General features: G+C 39.3%; 1 protein-coding gene and 1 pseudogene across 1 annotated transcript in view; one reads left to right on the top strand and one right to left on the bottom strand.

Moving 5' to 3' along the window:
• Positions 1-3,826: 3,826 nt before the first annotated feature.
• LOC127651333 (alpha-internexin-like) lies at positions 3,827-12,473 on the bottom strand (annotated as a pseudogene).
• LOC127651244 (cytosolic purine 5'-nucleotidase-like) overlaps positions 11,537-23,732 on the top strand; it is a 52,230-nt gene continuing 40,034 nt past the window's right edge. The window contains exons 1-3 of the mRNA XM_052136991.1: positions 11,537-11,703; positions 19,535-19,664; positions 22,373-22,446. Of these exons, the coding sequence (XP_051992951.1) occupies positions 19,561-19,664; positions 22,373-22,446 (178 nt within the window). The 5' untranslated portion in view covers positions 11,537-11,703; positions 19,535-19,560. The remainder of the gene's footprint in view (positions 11,704-19,534; positions 19,665-22,372; positions 22,447-23,732) is intronic.

Here is a 23,732-nt window from a genome sequence, read left to right as displayed (position 1 = left end):
CAGTTTCAAGTTCCTCAGTGTCCACATTACTGAGGAACTCACATGGTCCGTCCACACTGAGGCCGTTGTGAAGAAGGCTCACCAGCGCCTCTTCTTCCTGAGACAGCTGAGGAAGTTTGGAATGAACCACCACATCCTCACACGGTTCTACACCAGCACTGTAGAGAGCATCCTGACTGGCTGCATCACCGCCTGGTACGGCAATAGCACCGGCCACAACTGCAAAGCCCTGCAAAGGGTGGTGCGAACTGCCAGAAACATCATCGGAGGTGAGCTTCCCTCCCTCCAGGACATATACACCAGGCGGTGTGTGAAAAAAGCTTGGAGGATCATCAGAGACTCCAGCCACCCGAGTCATGGGCTGTTCTCACTGCTACCATCAGGCAGGCGGTATCGCAGCATCAGGACCCGCACCAGCCGACTACATGACAGCTTCTTCCTCCAAGCAATCAGACTTTTGAACACTTGATCTATCAGGATCAAAATTAGCACTGCACTTTATTAATCTTATATCCCACACTGGACTGTCAACATATTCTCCTCAATATACTACTTCATATATATATATATATATATATATATATATATATATATATATATATATATATATATATATATATATACTCCTTACTTATTGTATTGTATATTGTGTGTATTGTTTACTGTACATTGTATATAATTATTGTGTTGTGTAAATATGTGTACATTTGATATGTAAATTGTGTTGTGTAAGTATGTTGTTTACTGTAATTATGTCTTGTCACTGTCATGACTGCTATGTTGCTCGGAACTGCACACAAGAATTTCACCTACTGTTGCACTTGTGTACATGGTAGTGTGACAATAAATTGATTTGATTTGATTTGATTTGATTTGTTAATTAATGTTAACAAATGGAACCTTATTGTAAAGTGTTAACGATATTTTAAAAAATGTAAATAATTTAATAGGAGGTGTTTCTGACCATGCAGTGGAAGTCAAAGGGGTCCAACACTTTCAAGTTCCAAAAAGGACATGAAGGCAGTATAAAGGTAATTCATATGACTCAAGTGGTTTAATCCATAACTGATAAAGCGATATAATTGGTTTTGGGTGAGAAACAGACCAAAATGTCACTCCTTTTTTTACAATAAATCTTACCATCTGCAGTCTCCTTCATGCGATTATAATTTGAAGCTCAATTCAATCGATCATATCGCTCCAGAAGACATGGATTAAACAACTCAAGATTTATGAATTACCTTTATGCTGCTTTTATGCCTTTTTTGGAGATTGAATGTGTTGTTGCACCCCATTGACTTGCATTTTATGTGCAGAAACACTTCATTTGTCCATCAAAATAACGTATTTGTGTTCATTAGACGAAAGAAAGTCACATGAATTTGAGATGGCACAAGGGTGAGTAAACGATGAGAGAATTATCATTTTTGGGCAAACTATTCCTTTCCTATTCCCTTTGCTTATTAACGAAGTTTTTAGATTTTTGTATTTCACATAGATCGGTAATTGAAAATATAAATGTGTATGTATACAGTAAATTAAGTATTTTATATGCGATGTAAAACATTAACATTTGATGATAAAATATGAATGCTCATTTTATGTTGCATTAATGGCCAATAGTTACATTTAGAACACTCTGCCTTGATTTAGCCAGTCATGCTCCATTTGGCATGGGAGTTGGTGTTCTGTTGCCCAGCCCGCTGCTCTACAGATGTCTGCTAGGGAGGTGCCATTGAACAGTGCCTACGAGGATGCCACACTTCTGGATCACATGGCCGAGTCGGACGGTCCTGGCCAGCCAGCGCGACGTTTGGGAAGTGAAAGCCAAGCGTCCAAGCTCTGTGCAAGGGGCACTAAGGGGATGATCTTTTTTGACATACTTGGCGGGGCTTCACAGCAGAGTGGAGCAGTTAGTATTTTGTCAGGATGCAAAAGCTTTTCCCGAGGCTTTGGTGCTGAGAGAAGACTAGAAGCACTTACCTTGCTCCGCGCACCCGACAGGGGGTGGGTTAGTGACTGAGGAGGAGATTCCATGTAGGCATTCTCTGGACAGCAGTCATTGGTCCGGGTACGCTTGGGAGCCTTCCGGGTCCTCGAGGACGTCCGAGAGATGGGGGGCATGCGTTTCCTGTATGGTGCTTGACGCTGGGACTGAGAGCTGGGACCAGGTTGTGGCGGAACTGCCTGGCATTTAGAAGCCGCAGGGGGACGACCTCTGCGAGCAGATGGAGCACGGTCAGTAGTGTCCGCGCTGTGTCATCCTCAATCCCATGGGAAGAAGAAACGGTGCGGGGGGGTGGCTGGTGTGGCGTTCTTTTTTAGGAAGGAAAGTCGCGACCGCAACGTTGCCATGGTTAAGTTCTCGCAGTGAGAACAAGAACCATCCACAAACGCCACCTCAGTGTGATCATGGCCCAGACACACGAAGCAGCGTCTATGACCTTCAGGAGCGGAGAGATATTGACTGCATCCAGGAACTACACAGGGGTGGAAGGGCATCTTAGATGACATCGCATCCTGAAAAGAATGTTCAATGCCTGCTCTGTGTGCTCTTTTAGAGAAATAAACTCTTTTAGGAAAAAAATATTGTCTTTTAGAAGCGCTGTTGAAGCACCCAGGGGCAAAGCTGCACTGGCGTGCAGAGGAGGAGAAAGTCACTGATATGCGCCGTAGATCCAACAGCAACGTTCTGCAGAGGTGAGTGGAACAGAAGTTATCTCAGCTCGCTAATCGGACAACCGCTCGGCTCCGAAGAAGAAATCTGAATGAACAGATGCACGATTCCCTCCTTTTAGTCCGGGAGAGGGACATGCAAATTCTGTCTGCCAATATCTCATTGTCCTTTTCTCAAGTTCAGAGGTAACCAAGACCTTCAAGAAAGTCCCCTAGTGTCACTTCATTCGACACAACATCGAGTGGGTGACAGACAGGGAACTGATTTTTTTGTTCATGATGGGGTTACCAGGTCTAACTTGAAAAAAAAAAGAGAACAGTGCAAAAAGAAGCAAGTGGTACCAAAACCTGCCAGCAGAGGTGGGTAGAGTAGCCAAAAACTGTACTCAAGTAAAAGTACAATTACTTCAAAAACAGAATTACTGAAGTAGAAGTAAAAGTACTAACATAAATAATTACTTGAGTAAGAGTAAGAAAGTATCCAATTAAAAGAGTACTCAAGTGAGTACTTGTTATTATGCTCAAATCCTATCATTTTAAATGGCAAGTGAGGTGGGTTCGGGAGGGGGTATTTAAACTGGAATCAAAAAAAAAATATTGGAGAGGAATTTGGCTGTTGGACATTGAGTGATTGTTTGGAAACTAAGCACGTCTTGCGTTTGTTACTAAGAGCTAATGAAACAGAAGCAATTAACCGTAGGGCACTCATGCAACTCATCCAGAGAATACTCACAGCTGCCATTGTTAAAAGTACTATAAATAAAGCTACAAAAAGCTACCTTTCACCTTCAACCTAGGGCACTATGAAACTTTCAAAGTGCTGTTAATCTTTTATGCATGTGTTTGTTTCTTTTGGATTTTGTCACATAACTTAAAAGGAATGTACTGAGAGAATTCTATTATAGTGCAGCCCTTAGAGAAAGAAACTGTTACAGTAGATAATATATGCACTGCAGCTATTGGTAGTTAGTTGGTAGTTTGCTACAGAGGGAATGGTTCCATGTGACAGAGAGTGAGGTTAGATAATAAAGGGTAAGTTGAGACAGACTAGATTCCTCACTGAGACCCCCTTTGTGGAGGGGAATTGCTGGGGAAATGAAAGAGAGTAATGGAAATGCAGATGGAGGAGAGGAAGAAAGAGGGCAGATATTTAGTTTTTCTGGATGGTGGGATTCATGTCTCCAGAGTCGATTTTATAATTTTTCTTGGAATCGTCAGACTGGGAGGAGCCTTTGCCAGATTTGCTGCTCTGGTGTTTGTTGCAATCATACTTGACTTCCTTCTTTCCACTCACGATAGTGCTTGGAATGTGGGACTGGTAGCTGTAGCTGGACACTGAGCCAGGAGTGGGGTAGATGATTCCAGTGCTAATACTTGTCTCCTCCCCTCCCAACAGTTTACTGAGACAGACAACACTGGAGAAGATGAAACAATGAGCACAAAGGAACAGTGCACGAAATAACTGAATTAAAATTATCAGCGAATCCCATGAGAACAAGATTGAAATTTTCATTTCAAGTCACAGTTATGTAGATAAAGCTATACTGTATGTAATAATGTGTATTGTAACATAACAAAACAGCATTGGACAATTACTAGGATTTTCCTCCACATAGCAATAAGAAACCATGTTTATACCTGTAAGCAGTGATTTCAATGTCAACGCCATCTTACATTTACATTTACATTTATGCATTTGGCAGACGCTTTTATCCAAAGCGACTTACAGAGCCCTTGCTACAGGGACAATCCCTCCGGAGCAACCTGGAGTTAAGTGCCTTGCTCAAGGACACAATGGTGGTGGCTGTGGGGATCGAACCAGCGACCTTCTGATTACCAGTTTACCAGTTATGTAGTTTAGACCACTACACCACCACCTCTCCAATCTTGACATTCAGCAAGTCTTGGTACTCCCTAAGGTGACGGGCCATCGCAGTTTTAGTGGTCCTAAGCTCATTTTCTAACTGCCCACTTGTATCCTAGATCAGGGTTTCTCAACCTTTTGCCTACTGCGACCCACTTTTTTTTCGTATGCCAGTCATACAACCCACTAAGGCTGGAAATAATTCAATAACTGAAATGCCTCTTAGATATACAGTGAGGAAAATAAGTATTTGAACACCCTGCTATTTTGCAAGTTCTCCCACTTGGAAATCATGGAGGGGTCTGAAATTGTCATCGTAGGTGCATGTCCACTGTGAGAGACATAATCTAAAAAAAAAATCCAGAAATCACAATGTATGATTTTTTAACTATTTATTTGTATGATACAGCTGCAAATAAGTATTTGAACACCTGTCTATCAGCTAGAATTCTGACCCTCAAAGACCTGTTAGTCTGCCTTTAAAATGTCCACCTCCACTCCATTTATTATCCTAAATTAAATTCACCTGTTTGAGGTCGTTAGCTGCATAAAGACACCTGTCCACCCCATACAATCATTAAGAATCCAACTACTAACATGGCCAAGACCAAAGCGCTGTCCAAAGACACTAGAGACAAAATTGTACACCTCCACAAGGCTGGAAAGGGCTACGGGAAATTGCCAAGCAGCTTGGTGAAAAAAGGTCCTCTGTTGGAGCAATCATTAGAAAATGGAAGAAGCTAAACATGACTGTCAATCTCCCTCGGACTGGGGCTCCATGCAAGATCTCACCTCGTGGGGTCTCAATGATCCTAAGAAAGGTGAGAAATCAGCCCAGAACTACACGGGAGGAGCTGGTCAATGAACTGAAAAGAGCTGGGACCACCGTTTCCAAGGTTACTGTTGGTAATACACTAAGACGTCATGGTTTTAAATCATGCATGGCACGGAAGGTTCCCCTGCTTAAACCAGCACATGTCAAGGCCCGTCTTAAGTTTGCCAATGACCATTTGGATGATCCAGAGGAGTCATGGGAGAAAGTCATGTGGTCAGATGAGACCAAAATAGAACTTTTTGGTCATAATTCCACTAAGCATGTTTGGAGGAAGAAGAATGATGAGTACCATCCCAAGAACACCATCCCTACTGTGAAGTATGGGGGTGGTAGCATCATGCTTTGGGGGTGTTTTTCTGCACATGGGACAGGGCAACTGCACTGTATTAAGGAGAGGATGACCGGGGCCATGTATTGCGAGATTTTGGGGAACAACCTCCTTCCCTCAGTTAGAGCATTGAAGATGGGTCGAGGCTGGGTCTTCCAACATGACAATGACCCGAAGCACACAGCCAGGATAACCAAGGAGTGGCTCTGTAAGAAGCATATCAAGGTTCTGGCGTGGCCTAGCCAGTCTCCAGACCTAAACCCAATAGAGAATCTTTGGAGGGAGCTCAAACTCCGTGTTTCTCAGCGACAGCCCAGAAACCTGACTGATCTAGAGAAGATCTGTGTGGAGGAGTGGGCCAAAATCCCTCCTGCAGTGTGTGCAAACCTGGTGAAAAACTACAGGAAACGTTTAATTGCAAACAAAGGCTACTGTACCAAATATTAACATTGATTTTCTCAGGTGTTCAAATACTTATTTGCAGCTGTATCATACAAATAAATAGTTAAAAAATCATACATTGTGATTTCTGGATTTTTTTTTTTAGATTATGTCTCTCACAGTGGACATGCACCTACGATGACAATTTCAGACCCCTCCATGATTTCTAAGTGGGAGAACTTGCAAAATAGCAGGGTGTTCAAATACTTATTTTCCTCACTGTATAGGCTACTACTCCGTAGGCCTATGTTTATTATAATTAATTTCACAAAAACACAGAAACATTTTCAATAGACAGACTATGAGGCAAACTGATTTTTTTTACTCACGTTAATGTGACACTTGAGACTGCCGCTCTGAAATAATCATATCCAGACGCGGTGGAATTTGGGAAATTGCGACTCGTAGTGTTGCACACAAACTAGCTGCTGTCAGCCTATTCCTGCTTTTTGTTTTCGTTGCAGTCACTGTTGAAAATCCTGACTCGCAAAGATAGGTAGTGCTAAATGGCAAGAGAAACTTCGTTGCACGTTCTGCAAGTTCAGGATATTCGTGTCTGGTTTGAATCCAGAATGAGCTCAGGTCTGTTTCGCGAAAAGCAAGCTGCAGGCTGCCGTCAGATGCAAGTTCCACTAACTGTGTTTGCAAATTAATGGGGAGTACAACATCCACATCACTTGGATCTACTGAAAAAGGATTGCGAATCCACGCATTCCCAACTCTTCGGTCATTGGGGAAATAATCAGAGAATTTCTGTGTTAATCTGGTCAGGTGTTCCCGGACAATTCTCTGTATGTCGGTGCTGATGTGAGGGAATTCCTGCAGAACATCAGTGAGGTTAGGAAACATGTCAAAAATTTTCTCCTGCACTCTCTTCTCCCACAATACCAACTTCCGTTTGAATGCTTCAATTTTGTCAGCCATCAAGAAAACACTGTTGTTTCTCCCCTGAAAGGATAGGTTTAGCTGGTTTAGCTGGTCAAAGATATCGGACATGTATGCCAGTTTCCCGAGAAATTCAGGCTCCGTATAATGCTTTGCCAGGGGAGACCGTTTCTCCTCCAGAAATGTGTGCACCTGCTTGCGCATTTCGAAAAGACGATTAAGAGCGTTTCCTCGCGAGAGCCACCTAATTTCACTATGGTATAACAACTGGCGGTGGTCTGATTCCAGCTGGTCGCACAAAATTGAAAACAAGCGGGAACTGAGAGAGCACTGTTCTTCACTAAATTAATTGTTTTGACAGCAATGTCCATTACCTCATTTAAGGGCACTGACATTTCTTTGGCTGCAAGGCTTTCACGGTGTAAAAAGCAGTGAACCCACGTCGCCTCAGGTGCTCTGTCCAAAATTTTCTCACAAAACCACTGTTTGCCAGTCATTGCGGCCGCGCCATCCGTGCAAATACCTACGCAATTATTCCAAACCAGGCCATTCTTTGTGAAATAGCCATCAAGGCAATTGAAACACTCATCTGCTGTCGTCCGTGTCGAGAGCTCATTACACATCAGTAGATCCTCATGTGTTGCACCTTCGCAGTTGTAGCGTACAAATGCAAGCAATAATGCCATCTTTGAAATATCGGTTGATTCGTTGATTTGAATGGCAAACAAGGGGCTTGCTCGCACTCGATCCAAAAGTTGCGTTTCAATATCATCGCTCATGTCTATAATCCGTCTGGAGACAGTGTCGTTGGAGAGTGGGATTTCTTTTATTTTGCTAGCAGCACTTTCCCCTAGTACCTCGCGGCACATGTCAACTGCACATGGGATAACTAGCTCTTCACCAATATTAAACGATTTCTTAGCACGGGCGATATGGCCAGCTGCCAGATAACTTGCCTTCAGGGTGCTTTTTGACGCTATTGTGAGCGACACAATACTACTTTGCTGTCTTTTAAGTAGGTCTCACTTTCGTACAAAGTAATCCACAGGTTTACCCAAACAAGTTGGATGTTTAGTCTATAGGTGACGTTCAAGTTTGGATGGCTTCATGGACTCATTTGCCAAGACCTCACCACACTCGACACACTGTGGTTTTTCATCCGAAGAAGTAAATCCATATTTAATATAGTCCGGGTTGTACTTGCGTAGTTTACATTTTGCTGCCTTTGAAGTTGAAGGAGTTTCCGAATCTTCTGCTTTTTTCTTTTAAAAAACGGATGCATTTTGTCAAGCTAACAGGCCGTGGCTGAGTATAATTTAATAATAAGGTCTGACATAGCAGGTAGGGCTAGTGTGTGTAACATTATGTAAATAGAGTAGGACCTTGTCCAATAAGAGCCTTTCACGGCAATAATAAATTATTTTGATAGGATAGTTGAAATACAGCGTTAGAAGCCACGGCAATAATGAAGTAAGACATTCGAAAATCAGATTCGTTGGAGGACTGGCTATGTTTACATGCACAACTTTTGTTTCAATCTGTGCGCGTTTATATGATTAGGTGTTAAGGCTTTTTAGTCCGATTGAGCCGCCAATGCGTTTACTAACAGATTATTTTGTTGCACTTGCACGTATTGCAATGAGCCTATTGTGAAGCTCACTGATTGGCTGTGCTAGTGAACACTGAAGTCTTGCGACCCCCTACAGAATTATCAACGACCCACTTGTGGGTCGCGACCCACCGGTTGAGAAACCCTGTCCTAGATGATGTTAAAGAAAGAAAGAAAGAAAGAAAGAAAGAAAGAAAGAAAGAAAGAAAGAAAGAAAAGAAAGACATTTTTGAATTACTTTTTCAAAACAAATTCAAAAAACTATTATGGGTGGAAGCAGAGACTTGCCTCCATTATTTAGTGACATTTTATAATGATAATTTTATGATACCTGTCATATTAAATTATGCTTAATATATCCAGTATATAGTGTGGTGTAGATTTGCCTCACAATCTGTCCTGCTAATTTTCAAGTAGTTTCAGCACCACGGGCAGAGACACGGGAAACATCCCAGTCAACTGCTGGTCACGCCCATTTCACAAGGCTCTTTTGTCTGCTCTCTCACCAAAAAAAGTTTCAAACACCGGTTAATCTGTTTACAAAAATATCTAATAAAAACATTTACAGTATTTTCAATATTGAATCAAATGGCTGCACAAAAGTAAAATCTCTTTCCCAACATTCGAACTCAGTTGAGCACGTGCAAAACATTACTGATAAACCAACCTGGTAGCCTACAGTCTCAGCGTAGTGTCTGTCCTCCATCTCATGGATCTGCCTTTCCAAGGATTTGTTGGTTCCCTTTAGACTTTCAATCTCAATAGTTTTGGACTGAAGCTGCCTCCTGAATTCATTCAGCTCTTCCCTGTTCGTGCAAATTAACTCATTGCTCTTGTTGGCCTGTTCACTAAGATCAGTGAACTTGGACTTGTACCACTCTTCGACAGATTGCAAGTTCTTAGTCGCAATGACCTTGTGCTGGCCGCGAATCTACTTAAGGGCGGCGATAAGGTCGTGTTTAGCCACTTCCATCTCCACAGACTCCTGGGAGGCTTGGACCAGGTCCATGAGCTCGGAGACCTCCTCTTCATGCACCTTCCTCATTAAGTTTATCTCGTCCAGAAGGGACTATACCTTTTTCTCCAGGTCCAGGCGCACCATCATAACATTGCCCACGTCCTTCTTGAAGTCTCCTCGCGCATTCTGATCTCCTCCTCGTACTTCTCCTGGAATTTCTGAAGATTCTCCTCAATGTTGTCGTGCTCAAACATCACCTGGTTCTTCTCAGCCTTGAGTTCCTCGAGTTGGGAACGTATTTCCCTGATCTCTTGCTGGTAAAGTTTGGCCAAACTGGAAGGCTCTGTCTGGTGCTGGAGCAGGGTCACAAGTTCGGCTTCCTGCAAACTTTCTGGATGAACATCGCGAAAAGGTCACCGAGCCCTTGCATCTGCCCCTTCTCATTCGTGTGGATGATTTTGAACTCATTATGCGCTCAATAAGATCTACCAACTAAAAAAAACAGTTTCATTTAAAAAAATAAAATAAAATGCTTGTTGGGACTACTGCATGTTGATATCCCTACATGGAATTCATCTTCAAATTAATTAATAAAAAAAATTAAATAATGTTCAATATTGATATTATCCAGTTTTAACACTAAACCCAAAACAACTACAGCACAATAGATTACAATAGACAGGGCATTTACCTTATTCTGATGACTTGCACTGAATGGAATCAGACAGTTTTGCATAATCAGGGCAGTAGCTGCTGGTAGCTAGTCTCAAACACTGCTAGCTTTGCAATTTCGCGCTCTGTTCTCAGAAGCCTTTGGAGGGCACAAACCTAGTTGTCATGGCAACTGAATAAACAAAAATCTCGCCTGGTCAAAATGTACTCATCAAGTTCAAGTCAGACAGAAACTAAAAGAAGGTAAGACATTATATTTATTTTTATTAAAATTTAACGAAAGCACATTTCAATTTTGTGCGATCTAGCAGCATTGCCTAGATCGACTGGTAGATCGCGATCGACGTATTGGGCACCCCTGACCTAGATGAAGTGCTTCATGTAGTTACATATTATTATTTAATATAACTTAATCATCCTTACTATAGTAGATTACATAAAATTATAGTAAACTTTGAAAATTAGATCAAGTAGAACTATTTCCATAACCTCATTGGTCCCAAGATGAGAAAAAAAATTCAAAAGTTAAGTTAGGAAACACAATAATTTAGTTTTTATATGGGTAGGAACTATATAGTATTAAATGTCCAGTATACATGAAAACTGGACATAAAATCTGATATTATTCTGATATCAAAATGTTTATTTTCACCAATTCTGCAAGATAAAACCTGCACATGTCTTGCGTCTACTGCTTGTAGAATTTTGAACGAACAGGTTTATCAGGTAAAATATGAAAAGTATATATGATTAAATATTATTAAAATAAAATATTATTTCAATAATATTTGATCTGATAAACATGTTAGTTTAAAAGTATCATTAATAACATAAGTGTAAAGTTCAAAGTAGTCCCCCCATATCATATGCAATTACACAAGAATGTGTGTGTACTATAAATTAACAACATTTACGGTTAAATATTTTTTGGAGAAGCTTACACATTGTTATTGCCCTAAAGTTATTACAATGCAATATGTTTTAAATGGACACTGTAGTGTAAACAACAATATCAACAACATATTTCTCACTTTTAACATGTCCAATGCACACTATATATTAAGTTTAGTTCTTATTTATATTTTCCTGAGAAAATCCTAACCAACCAGTCCTAATAACCTTGTAAACAAAAATGACCAACCATCTTCAAGGGTCTGACGCTGTCCCGCCTTCACGTTTTGCTCGGTCTAATGTGTTGACAGGATTTGCTCCACCTACCTTGGATGTAGCCAGCTCAAGCACCGCCTTGTCCTGCCCCTCAACAACTGGTTATAGCACGATGATGAAAAGACGAGCTTTTTGATTTACAGTAACAGTGAGACTTGCGGGTTCAGTTCTTTACTAGACCGTAATTTCTATAAAAGTGACCTTTTCGAAAGCGATCGCGGTTTAAAGTGCAGCCGGTGCATTTGAGCTTTTTGGGCATCGACGAAAGGTGAGTGAGTGAATAATCTGGTTGGACTTGCAGCTGTTATTGGTGTCAATGGTTTGGTTTGAGAGTTCGTGTGAATGTGTCTTTGTATGCGCTTTGCGTTTATGCTTGCTTACGTGAAAAAAGTCGTTGATGTTCTGCATGAAGCGCAGATGACTTTACAGAGTCTTACTCCAATGGCAATTTGTACACAGCGTAAATAAAGAATACCCAGCGGGATAACGAACACATAATGCTTCACATTAATACATCTTTTATACATAAATAACCTGTTTGAATTTGCTAGATTGTCAAGCTCTCAGCCCTGTTACATGGGAAAGTCTATAGTGTTTACCAGGCCAGCGCTTTTGCAGTTCTCGGAGGAAATGTCCTTGATTTATTTTTATTATTACTGATTTTTAGCAGCTTAATTTAACTTGTAACTATGACATGTAGCCTACAACATAAGCGTCTAAGGAGTGCAAGCCAATACAATTTTTTTTAGTACGTAGTCTCCAGTAAGATGTTGAAAGGAGGTAATGACTATACACAACTGGTTTGTAGCAATTATGTAGGCAAGTTTGATTTTTGTTTATATAAAAAATAAATATAAAAATAAATATAAAATATATATATATATTTAGCATTTCTTCTTCTTCTTCATCTTCTTCCTTTTTTGTGTGTGAGCAAAATAGAGCTGCCCACTGTGAAATTTCAATAAATCACCAACCTTCAACTTTTCCCTGTAGGCTACATATCAGCTGAACTTTCTGTGTTTGAACATTAAAACCCATGCTTTCTTTTTTCTAGATAGACCCCAAGTATCCATTATAACTGCCTGCTTGTGCTAAATTTGGGTTTTAACCTACTTGTTTTGGAAGTATTTTCAAACCCTACAGATTACTGTATGCATTAGAAAATAAATGGCTGGTGGGAAAGTGTCCTTCCTTTTGCACCTATAAGGTCTCCAGCTTGTTTGTGCAAGTTAGGGCTGGGTGATATATAGAAAATATTTTAGCCTAATTGCTTAAAAAATATTGCGATATCCGATTACATCGTCAACCCACTTGCCGAGGGTCGGTGATTTTTTTTGCTTAAAAAAACTGAACAAAAGACATTTCTAAATTCAAATTGCACTTTAAACTATAAGATAAAAGCATATAAATAATGAAGTGATTAAAAAATCTTATTTAACACCTCCCAAATCCAAACATTTACGAGTCAATATCACTATAAAGTGCCTTTGGTGTCCTCATCAGAATCACTCAGTCATCATGAACATAATGCAAAATAATGAAATTCTGAGGTTTTATTGTAAATGCCCAAACACTTACACACATACAAGTACAATGATAAGTCTCTTGAAATGTGTTTTTCTGATTTTATACCATTTTCTTTGATTGGATGTATGTGATTTTGGCATGTCCCACAAGCTACTCAGCTAACTTCAGTGAGTGTAAAAAGTGGTTAAATTACATAAAATTAAAATACTTCTTGAATGTTCTTTTTGTCCTCATCAGATTATTTAATAAAACAAGTCATTTTGATTATTTATATTTTATTTTCATAATAATATTAAGCCTTTTGCATGTGTCCCTGAAATTGCTGTCCACCCTGTCATTATTGGGTAAACGCCCCTTTAAGAAACCAACTGATGTACACAGTGACATCCCCTCCCCCATTTGTTCTTTCTTCAGTGGAGGTTAAAACATCTGCTGCACACACAGTAAGTATCTACACTTATATTAAAAAAATGTCATCATATTGTGTTTGTAGTTGCGTGTTGTCAAGCTTAATATGTCCACCCTGTCATTGTGAAATATTAATTAATATAAAAACTTTTCAGAAATTCAAAATATATATTTTAAACAGTGCACAGTCAGCTTCAGTCAGTGAATCACTTTGCTAACTGCTACACACCATGTGCTCATTAAATGCTAACTTTAGCCAAAAATGTCCACCCTGTCATTGTCCACCCTGTCACCAAGCCTTCCATTGACAGGGTGGACATGGTTCATGACAGGGAGGACATTTACAGTTTTTGCCACATTTAGATTTTTTTTTTCACATATCAGAACAGTTATAACACAGTTATAACACATATTATAACAGTAGATTCTCTACATGAGTGGACGTGAACTTTTTTGTAGGTGCGTTCACACAGTCTCTAAATATATGAACAAGAATAAAAATAAAGCAATATAAATATAAATATGTCCCCGCAGTATCAATTAAAAGTAAGTATAAAATAAAAGAGAGCAGAGTAGTGCAGTGAAATGTAGAGCCAGAGGTGGAGTGTGGAGAGTGTCAGGGTGAATACCGGGCATTGTTGATAAGGCAAGTGGCGGATGGGAAGAAATTGTTCTTGTGGCGTGAGGTTTTTGTCCTGATGGACCTCAGCCTTCTGCCGGAGGGGAGTGATTCAAAGAGATTGGGAGAGATCAGCCACAATCTTTCCAGCAAGCTTCAGGGTCCTGGAGTCGTACAGGTCCTGGAGCGGGGGCAGATTGCAGCCAATCACCTTCTCTGCAGACCTGATGACACGCTGCAGTCTTCCCTTGTCCTTGGCAGTAGTAGCAGCGTACCAGATAGTGATGGAGGAAGTGAGGATGGACTCGATGATGGCTGTGTAGAAGTGCACCATCATTGAATTTGGCAGGTTGAATTTCTTCAGCTGCCGCAGGAAGTACATCCTCTGTTGTGCTTTCTTGATGTTCAGCTCCCACTTGAGGTCCTGGGAGATGATAGTTCCCAGGAAGCGGAAAGACTCCACAGTGTCAATTGTGGAGTTGCAGAGGGTGATGGGGGCAGGTGCAGGTGAGGCTGAGTTCTTCCTGAAGTCCACAACCATCTCCACTGTCTTTAGAGCGTTGAGCTCTAGGTTGTTTTGGTTGCACCAGGTCACAAGGTGGTCGACCTCCCACCTGCAGGCGGACTCGTCACCATCAGAGATGAGTCCGATGAGGGAGGTGTCGTCCGCAAACTTCAGAAGCTTGACGGACTGGTGACTGGAGGTGCAACTGTTAGTGTACAGGGAGAAGAGCAGAGGAGAAAGAACGCAGCCCTGGGGGGATCCAGTGCTAATGGACTGTGAGTCGGAGACGTGTTTCCCCAGCCTCACGTGCTGCTTCCTGTCAGACAGGAAGTCAGTGATCCACCTGCAGGTGAAGTCAGGCACACTTAGCTGGGAGATCTTCTCCTGGAGCAGAGCCGGGATGATGGTGTTAAAGGCAGAGCTGAAATCAACAAACAGAATCCTGGCATAGGTTCCTGCGGAGTCCAGGTGCTGGAGGATGTAGTGGAGGGCCAAGTTGACTGCATTGTCTACAGACCTGTTGGCTCTGTATGCAAACTGCAGGGGGTCCAGGAGGGGGTCGGTGATGACTTTGAGGTGAGAAAGCACAAGGCGCTCAAAGGACTTCATCACCACAGAGGTCAGGGCGATGGGTCTGAAGTCGTTAAGTCCTGTGGTCCTTGACTTCTTGGGAACAGGGATGATAGTTGAAGACTTGAAGCACGGCACGTGACATGTCTCCAGTGAGGTGTTGGCACGTGACATGTCTTCAGTGAGGTGTTGAAAATGTCTGTGAACACTGGAGACATCTGATCAGCGCAGTGCTTCAAGCTGGATGGGGAGACAGCATCCGGTCCAGCAGCTTTCCGGGGGTTCTGTCTCCTGAAGAGTTTGTTGACGTCCCTCTCATGGATGGAAAGAGTCGTCACTGGGGTGGGTGGGGGGCAAGTGTGAAATAGACTTCATGTCAGGACACTGAGTCACACCTCCTTGTGTGTTATTTATTATTGTGTTTTATTGATGAATTGTCCGATCTTCATTGGAGTGCTGTGAATTTAGATATATTGTGATGTGGTATTGGCTCTTACCCAGTGTGTAGTGTTTTAAGAATATGCTGACGTCAGCTTTTTGTTCACTATCTTTGCTGTGAAATTGATTAATAAAATGGTATTTCTTTGTACGGAACAATTTCTCTGTTTGTTCAGTGCGCGAACCTAATTGCCTAATTCTATAGAAGCCTTGGTGGTTACTTACAGTTCCCCGGGTTAGACCTCGGGGTGGCGTAGTCGATTTATATTTTTGTAATAAAAATTAATTTCTGAAATCCTTCTTTATATTGCTTAAGGGTTTCTTGTTGTTCCTGTTGTTTCTTTAATGTTCCTGTTCTCTTCTAGTTCACCCATTAAAGCATTTGTCCACCCTGTCATGCTAGGTTCCACCCTGTCATCTTGTTGTCCACCCTGTCATGTTCAACTTTTATGAAAATAAAAAATAATTTTAACAAGTTAACAAAACCTTGTGTGTGATTTCTTAATAAACAAATGAGGCCCAGTTAGTATTGTTTTAAAGTTTGACTAAATATCTTTGTTGTTAGATTTTATTTAGAAAAGAATGTGCAACTATCGCATATTTTATTGGGCAAAACATATTTAGGCAGTAACTTCATTATTATCAAAAGTCTTTTACCATTAACTAAAATGCAGATCTAAGTTTTATAATCACTATGCAATGAAAATGTATTTATTCTACTTTGAATTTGTCCATGACAGGGTGGACATATTTTATGGTTTGCTTGTATATTGTCAGCTTGCAGTTTATTTATAAAAAGTGCTGGAGCTTGACCAATATGCATTTCTAACAGCCTAAGGTCTCCTTAATACAAAACCTATAAAGTTAAATGGAAAATCTCAGATTTTTTTGTGGAAATTGTGAAGTCTCAAAGGCACTTTATGGTGATTTTGACCCTTACCATCTCCAACGGCCCCATTTGCCATCACACAAATGTCCGTCAAGGACACCAGATCGAAAATTCTAATAGCCTACAGATTAAGAATTTAAGGCAATTATAAATGTAAAGACAATGATTATCAAAATAAATAAGCCTAATATTCCCAAAATAATGCTGCCAAATGTGTATTCTTATCGAATTTGTTTTTGTATTGCATTATACATTTAATGCTGCATAAAGAAAAGAAAATAAAACTAAATTTTAGGTTCAAGGTGAACATGTCTTGTCTGACTTTATGATTCATTCACTTTGGTCATATTTTCTTTAATACAAAGATATATATTACTGAACCGGCAGAGTTGTGTTCACATTGCATGCTAACCACGTCGAAGTAAAGTGAACTAAAGTCACAGCCCCTTCTGAGATTATCAGAGATCATTTGCTGCATTCTCATATGCAATAGTATTATTGCAAACAGTTTTCAGATGAATGAAACTGAGAAAAAGGAGTGAAAACTCTTTACATGCGCTTGTTCTACAAGACACGAGGCCAATCGTTCAGTTGCAATGATTGGTCTGCTGGTTCGTCCAGTTATGGATGAATTATTGAGTCACATGATTTTTTTTATGGTCATATTGTATTCCTGTTAGACTAAATAGGTGTGTATTTGGAAAATGTGTTTCCATCATAGTTTCTTCTTATCTAAATGTTTTTTTTAATCCACCTCATGCAAGCTTATACGTTTTCCACATGCATTTTGGAGATTTTATTAGCATTTTGTTTCCATCAGAGGTCGAGCAATATAGGATTTTGCTGATACCGATAACTAAGTTGGGAAGACAAGCCGATAACCGATTAATCGGCCGATAGTTTTTACAATTGATACTGAATGAAAAAAACAACATTTAAAGTAGGGATGCACTGATACTACTTTTTCTCTTCCGATTCCGATACCGGAAATCTCAGTATCGGCCAATCCGATATCAGTGTTGTTTTTTTGCATAATCGGTTTAGAATATCTTTACATTATTGTGTGGAACTAATTGGGAGTACTCTTTATTATGTAAAATGTCATATATAATCAGCAAAACCGTAATATCGGTCGACCACTAGTTTCCATCCAGCAGATTTTATTTGATATCCTAAAATTCAATTAAAAAGCATTAAAGGAAACACAGCAATTGACTGCTTTTTTTTGTTTGTCTGTTCTTAAAAATGTAATAAAGTGTGTTTCTTCGAGCGCATGTCTTTTTGACTAACAGCATTTCTTGTCATGTGTTACTCCGAAACGTCTTGCAGGTGGTCGACCGCATATTGCGGTTAGATGAGCAAAATGACCCGTGCATGAAATACATTTGGACGAGAAGCTTGCAAACTATTGTGCTATTTTCACACCCTGGTCACTGTATAATATATTTGGCAAGTTAGACAGGTGTCAAACTCGAGGCCCACGGGCCATAACCGGCCCCCCCGGTTATGGCCCCCCCCATCTGAGGGTTGTCCCCTCCTAAAATATCATTAAAATATGTGTATTGTAAATAATATAATGATATATTCTTAAAACAATTGTTTAAGAAATAAAATAATACAAATGTAAATGGGGCAACAACAAAAAACCCCTTGGTGTCCCCTTCAAAAATTGCGCTTTAGAATTGTTATGTTTATTGTCCCCCCCCCAACATTTTGATGACATTTTCGCCCCTGCATGTGGCCCGCAAGCTGATTTCTAAAATGTATGATGGAAGGTAAATGGAACGTCTATCTGACCAATCAGTTAGCTCTTTCCTCATGAATATTAATTCCCCTGGAGCACATTTTACATTCTCCAAAAGATAAACAAAACCGCGCTACCCAGAACAACTATCAGCTTTGGTTAAGCAGCGTGAGCGCAAATAACATGCGTTCATATGCCTACCACTCTAAACCGTTCATCATTATCAACAGTGCTAACTGCTGCCTGGATCAGTGGAGAAAAATGCAAAGAGGTGCTTGAGCATAGGGCAGATGCATTTTTCCCGGACTGCAACATGCCATTATAAACAGCGCTTGAGTCAAGCGTGGTAAGGATAACAAACCACATTTGAATTCTAATGCAAAACTTCAAATGTATCATTGATTAAACTACTTTAAAACCATGTTAAACAGCCCAGCCATTATAAACAGCAACGACAGAGAAATCATGGAGCAAAAAAAAAATAATAGAAGAATTTTCACTCCACATACACATCATATACCTTACAAACATTTACCACGGATTTACTGTAAAAACACTAACTGTATTAATTATGGTATTTTGCCAGTAATAGTTTCTAAATGTATTTAGATTACTGTTCTTCTTTACTGTCTCCCATAATTTTCATAATTATTATGATCCAAGCTATCAGTTTTCCTTCTGTGTAAAATCTGGTCTCTATAATAATGCTGTATGATCAGATGCCTGATGAAAGACATCTATAGAGGAGACCCATTTTAGTTGCTCTGTCAAAATATTTTAATTTAGCCATATACAGTTTAGGCATTAATTTTCTCACAGATGTTACTGTAAATATAATAATTTACATCCCAACCTCAAATTCAATGCTTTATTGACAAATGTGCATTTTAAATGCACAAAATATGCAATATTACTGGATATTGTATGGTTGCTACCAGATCAGATGGCTACAAACCAGCCCTTTGAGGGCATATATAATGCTGAAGTGGCCCGGGCTGAAATTGTGTTTGACACCCCTGCTCTATACTGTGTGAAATACTCTTGCTTCAGTAGTTGGGCAGATGCTTACATTTTCTGAGGTGTAATCTTTCGAGAGGGAGAGAGAGAAGGAAATTTTTCTAGTTGCTTGCCTAAAAATTCTATTTTTTTTCTATTAATAAACTAATTTAGGAGTGTATTGTCTTTACCAGAAGATGTGAAGATGTAATATTCGTCTTTTCAGTCAGGGCTAAGTGTATTTGTTAGTTTGGTAGCTGATAGAATCAAAAGATAAAATAATCTAATCTGAGAATCTAAAGATTACAAAGCACATTTCTTCTTTTAGTATCTGTTTTGAATTTGTTTCTTTTGTTCCTAAAGAATTGAAGAAATCAATTAAATATCTTTATTTGTTTGACAGACTCCGTTGTAGATCTGACTGATTTAATGATGATGACATCATGGAGTGATCGACTTCAGGACTATGCAGACCTCCCAGCAAATTTGGATGGACTAGCTATGAAGAAATACTGGAGAGAGGCCTACCATAGGTATAGACTGGCTGTGTTTAACATTGGGCTGCTAGTAATGGTGCACAAATTAATAAATAAATAAATAAGTAATCGAGATTACAAGTTGGCCTACAGCTGCCGGAATTAACTAATCGTGAAATGTATCAGTTACCGAATTTCCTTTTGGTGTACTATTGTAGTGTCTAAATTTCCTTTTTATAAAGTTATTTTTTGCAACATTGAGCATTGTAAACAATCAGAGACATGCACATCATTGCACATGAATGCAATGATGAATCAAAGTGTTTCAATTATTCTAGGGCAGACAGAATCAAACTTTTTAGTAATTAAAAAAAAAAAAATTCAATCAACAACGTTTTGCAGATTGGATTTTAAACCTGGTAAAATGTGTTAAAGTGAGTTGAGAGCACTACTCTACAGTCTTAATAGCTGCTTAAGGTATTATCAAATTAGCGAAAACATTTAATAAACAAACATACAAAGTGCAGGGTCCCAATTCTACAGAAATTATGAATCAATAACAGTCTTAAAGAGTGAGTTTAGCAGTTTAATGTATGTTTTATGAATCACATAAACACAGTATAATCGTGTAATAATCGTGATTACAAAATCAAGAAAAATAAATGACGATTAATGCACAGCCCTAGCTGCTAGGCTGAAAGTTTTTTTTCAGTGTCCCTTTCAGAGACAACATCACTGTTTTTCCAGTGTGGTAGACCAGCTGTCTCTTCCTCTGAAGGAATTTGTATTTTGTATATTTACAAAGGTACAGTACTTAAAATCTTTATATTTAGTTAGATTGTCATGTTGTTTGCAATCCACAAATTTTAGTAGAGCCCATTTGGTTTCAGAGTTTAAAACAGTTTTCACTGAGCATTCCTTCAGCACTTCTTGATTTTGTATGCATTTTATATGCCACGTTAAGAATGTCAGTGAAAATAAACAAAAAATACTAGTGCTTAGATTGGCAACTCTTTCTTTAAACTGGGATTTTTGGCTATAATAGAGAATGAAGTTACCTAATTATAGGCTAAACCCTGCAGCTATGGTTCAATTCTGGAAACAAGCACGACAGGACATGTGAGTACGATGAGAACATAGAGGAGCTTGTGCAATGTTTAACCCCACAAAAAGAGTTTGTGTAGGAAACTGTCATGCATTGGCATTATGTAGTCCTCAATAGATAAATCTAGCCACTTTAATGCATGCCTTCACCTATGGCTATCATTTGATAAATGTTTCATTAATTCAATCAAAGGTAATGTCTTTAATAGGTCATAGTTTACTCTTCCCACTCTACATGAACTTTGACTTCACATTTCATGCTTAAGCCAAAAGCTCACTTCTTATTTCAATTACCTAGATAATTGAGGAGAGATAAGGAAAGGTAAATGTGAGTGTCATGGAATGGCTTCCACTGTTTGTACCATCTATTTGAGGTCCAAAGGCAGTAGTGTTCTTTCAAGTGTGTGTTGTCCCTCCTTTTGTCCATTCAGTGGAAATTTGTGATGGAAACCATCCAGCCTATTAGCTGCAGAATATACAAAATAGAAAGAAGATTGTGGCCTTGAGATATATTATTGATACAAAACCTGTACCCGCTGTTGTTCTGTAGAGTATAGTATAAGTAGCCTATAACAGAATAGGTGCACACTCTGTTTGTCTGAGTCACCGCACCCGCCAGGTTGTTTTTGATTATTCTGGAAAAGGGAAGCAAACAACCCCTAATTAACAACGGGCACAACAACAGAGAATGCTATAGAACTGGCACAATAATTTTTGCAACAAGTCAGAAATTCAATGGCAAGAAAGTAGAGAGAGGGGGCTATTGTTTGAGCTGTGGGGTAACAGGGTGAATGGGGAAATGGGCTTGACCGTCCAGCTATAGCAGGGACATCAACTCTCAGAATGCAGTGTGTGTGTCCTACATGGAAAAGTGAATCATGGGACATAGTCCAATGTCATGCCACCACAAGTTAGGATTGATGAAGAAGTTTTTCTAGAAGGTCTCTCTCTCTTTTATTGTAAATAGTAGATTTTATAAATGTTTTATATTTTTATAAAACACTTGTCTAACTTCTCTGATAAAAATGGGCCTTTTTTTCTTGTCACCATTGATGTTATGAGAAATTTTTTTTCTGAAAATACATTGAGCTGCTATGTGAAAGTTTAGATTTTTGTATTTTTTTTAATGTTTGAAATTGGTTCTGGATGCAATATGGACTTTAGAGCTCTTGTAAGAATACGGACGAAGAGGCACTACATGACACAAAAATCAATGTGTATCTCTTATTGCTTCTGAATTACGTGTGTCAGTACCACATTATATGGAGTGCATGCTCAGATTCTGATTCAGCCGTCAGTGTGCACATTAAATGCAGATTGCTATTAGCATGCATGCCCTGCCGCAGGGGGATGGGAGTGATTTATTCGCTGAAAGGCCATAGGGGTTTTTATATAGTTTTTTTTGAAAGGTATCTGTTGAATGCTGCCAAGCAGATCTAAAAGTTTAATATCTTTTTAGAAAACTGACTTAAATATTTGCCTTAGGTCTGTTGAGCTTGATTGACTGAACATAATTCTTTCACTCCAAGAATGTATTTTAGGTTGTATAATGTGTATTTAGAGGATTTTAGGCTCTAAATATATTATCTGTTTTGGGTTTTTTTATTCAAAGTTCCTGGCATAACCAAATAGAGCATTGACTATCTCACTTTTTTCCCCAGAGTGTTTGTGAACAGAAGTTTGGCCATGGAGAAGATAAAATGCTTTGGCTTTGACATGGATTACACTTTAGCAGGTAAGATAGTCTCATTAGCTCAATTATACTTCTTGCAACCTGATAGCGACTTGAACGCCCCTTCTGCATCTACATTACAAGGAATACCTCAAAACCCAATGATCTGTTCCTATGTTTGAGTACCCCTAGGTGTCTCAAATGGAGGCAGCAACACTCCTGCTCAGAATCTCAGGGTAAACATACAGTACAATTCTTGGGTATATTTAGCCACCTCTCATCTGCTTCTGGAATACAGAGGTGATGTCTTTTGTTACACAATGTACTAAATTTTATCTGCTCTGAAGCCTTGAGAAAACATCATGCCTTGTTTGTCTTGTTGTAAAAGTGTGTTGGAAAGACCATTAACATCAACAACCCGCTTCATTTATTTATGTAATTTGGGTCAGCTAAGAACAAGAAATGAGAGAAGCTTTGGTTCTTCTGATGTAACAGTTTAACATAGACCATATGCATTGGGTTTCTGAAATCCCTTTTCTGTTATGGGTCCCAGGGAATAACAGGAAGCTTTTTTTCCCAACTATCTTAAAATACATCACTGTTAATCTGTTATTATTTTTATAAACTTTTTCATTCCTGGTCTATCATGGATTTAATCTGAACACTTTTATCCCATGAATGTTTTTCTTTATTCATTTATATGCCTCTCAGTAGTTTTTTACTTTTAATATACAGTTGACAACTTTTTTTTTATCACTATGTAGGGCCCTATTTTAAGAGCTCTAGCACTAAGTGAAACACTATGCTTTAAGTCATATGCAAAAAGTCAATGGACATTGCTATGCAATTTTGATATTTTCATGCAAGCATTTCATGCAAAAAGTCTAAGTGGGTTTAGCAAAATTGCACATGCAAAGCATTAAAGGGCTGGGTGGGTCAAGTGCTATTTATTTCTGAGGCTCTTTTCCGGTTTTGCACTGTTTGCATCATATTATATACACTGTAGTTCATGTAGTCAAGGATTTAAAACAATAACAAAGGAATTAGAATGCTACTGACCCTGAAGCATTTCCAGTATCATTACCGGATCCTTTAAATTAGGCTCTGAATTAACACATTTTCTTAAAGAAAATAAAACGTTTGCCTGAAGTGACTTATCCAGATGTTTTGTTGATTGCTGTTGATGCTTCTGAAAGGCCCCAGCGCATTTACCTATTTCTCAGGAAAAAAGCAAACTGCGCTTTTTGCCACTTCATTAACATACAATACACCCACAGTTTGCATGCATGCACCCACAATTGTGCAAACAGTCCTACCAACGGCAACTTTCGCTGGCACAAAAATTGCCC

Source organism: Xyrauchen texanus, chromosome 11 (genome assembly GCF_025860055.1).
Source record: "Xyrauchen texanus isolate HMW12.3.18 chromosome 11, RBS_HiC_50CHRs, whole genome shotgun sequence".
NCBI classification, from domain to species: Eukaryota; Metazoa; Chordata; class Actinopteri; order Cypriniformes; family Catostomidae; genus Xyrauchen; species Xyrauchen texanus.
This window is presented reverse-complemented; position numbering and strand designations above follow the sequence as displayed.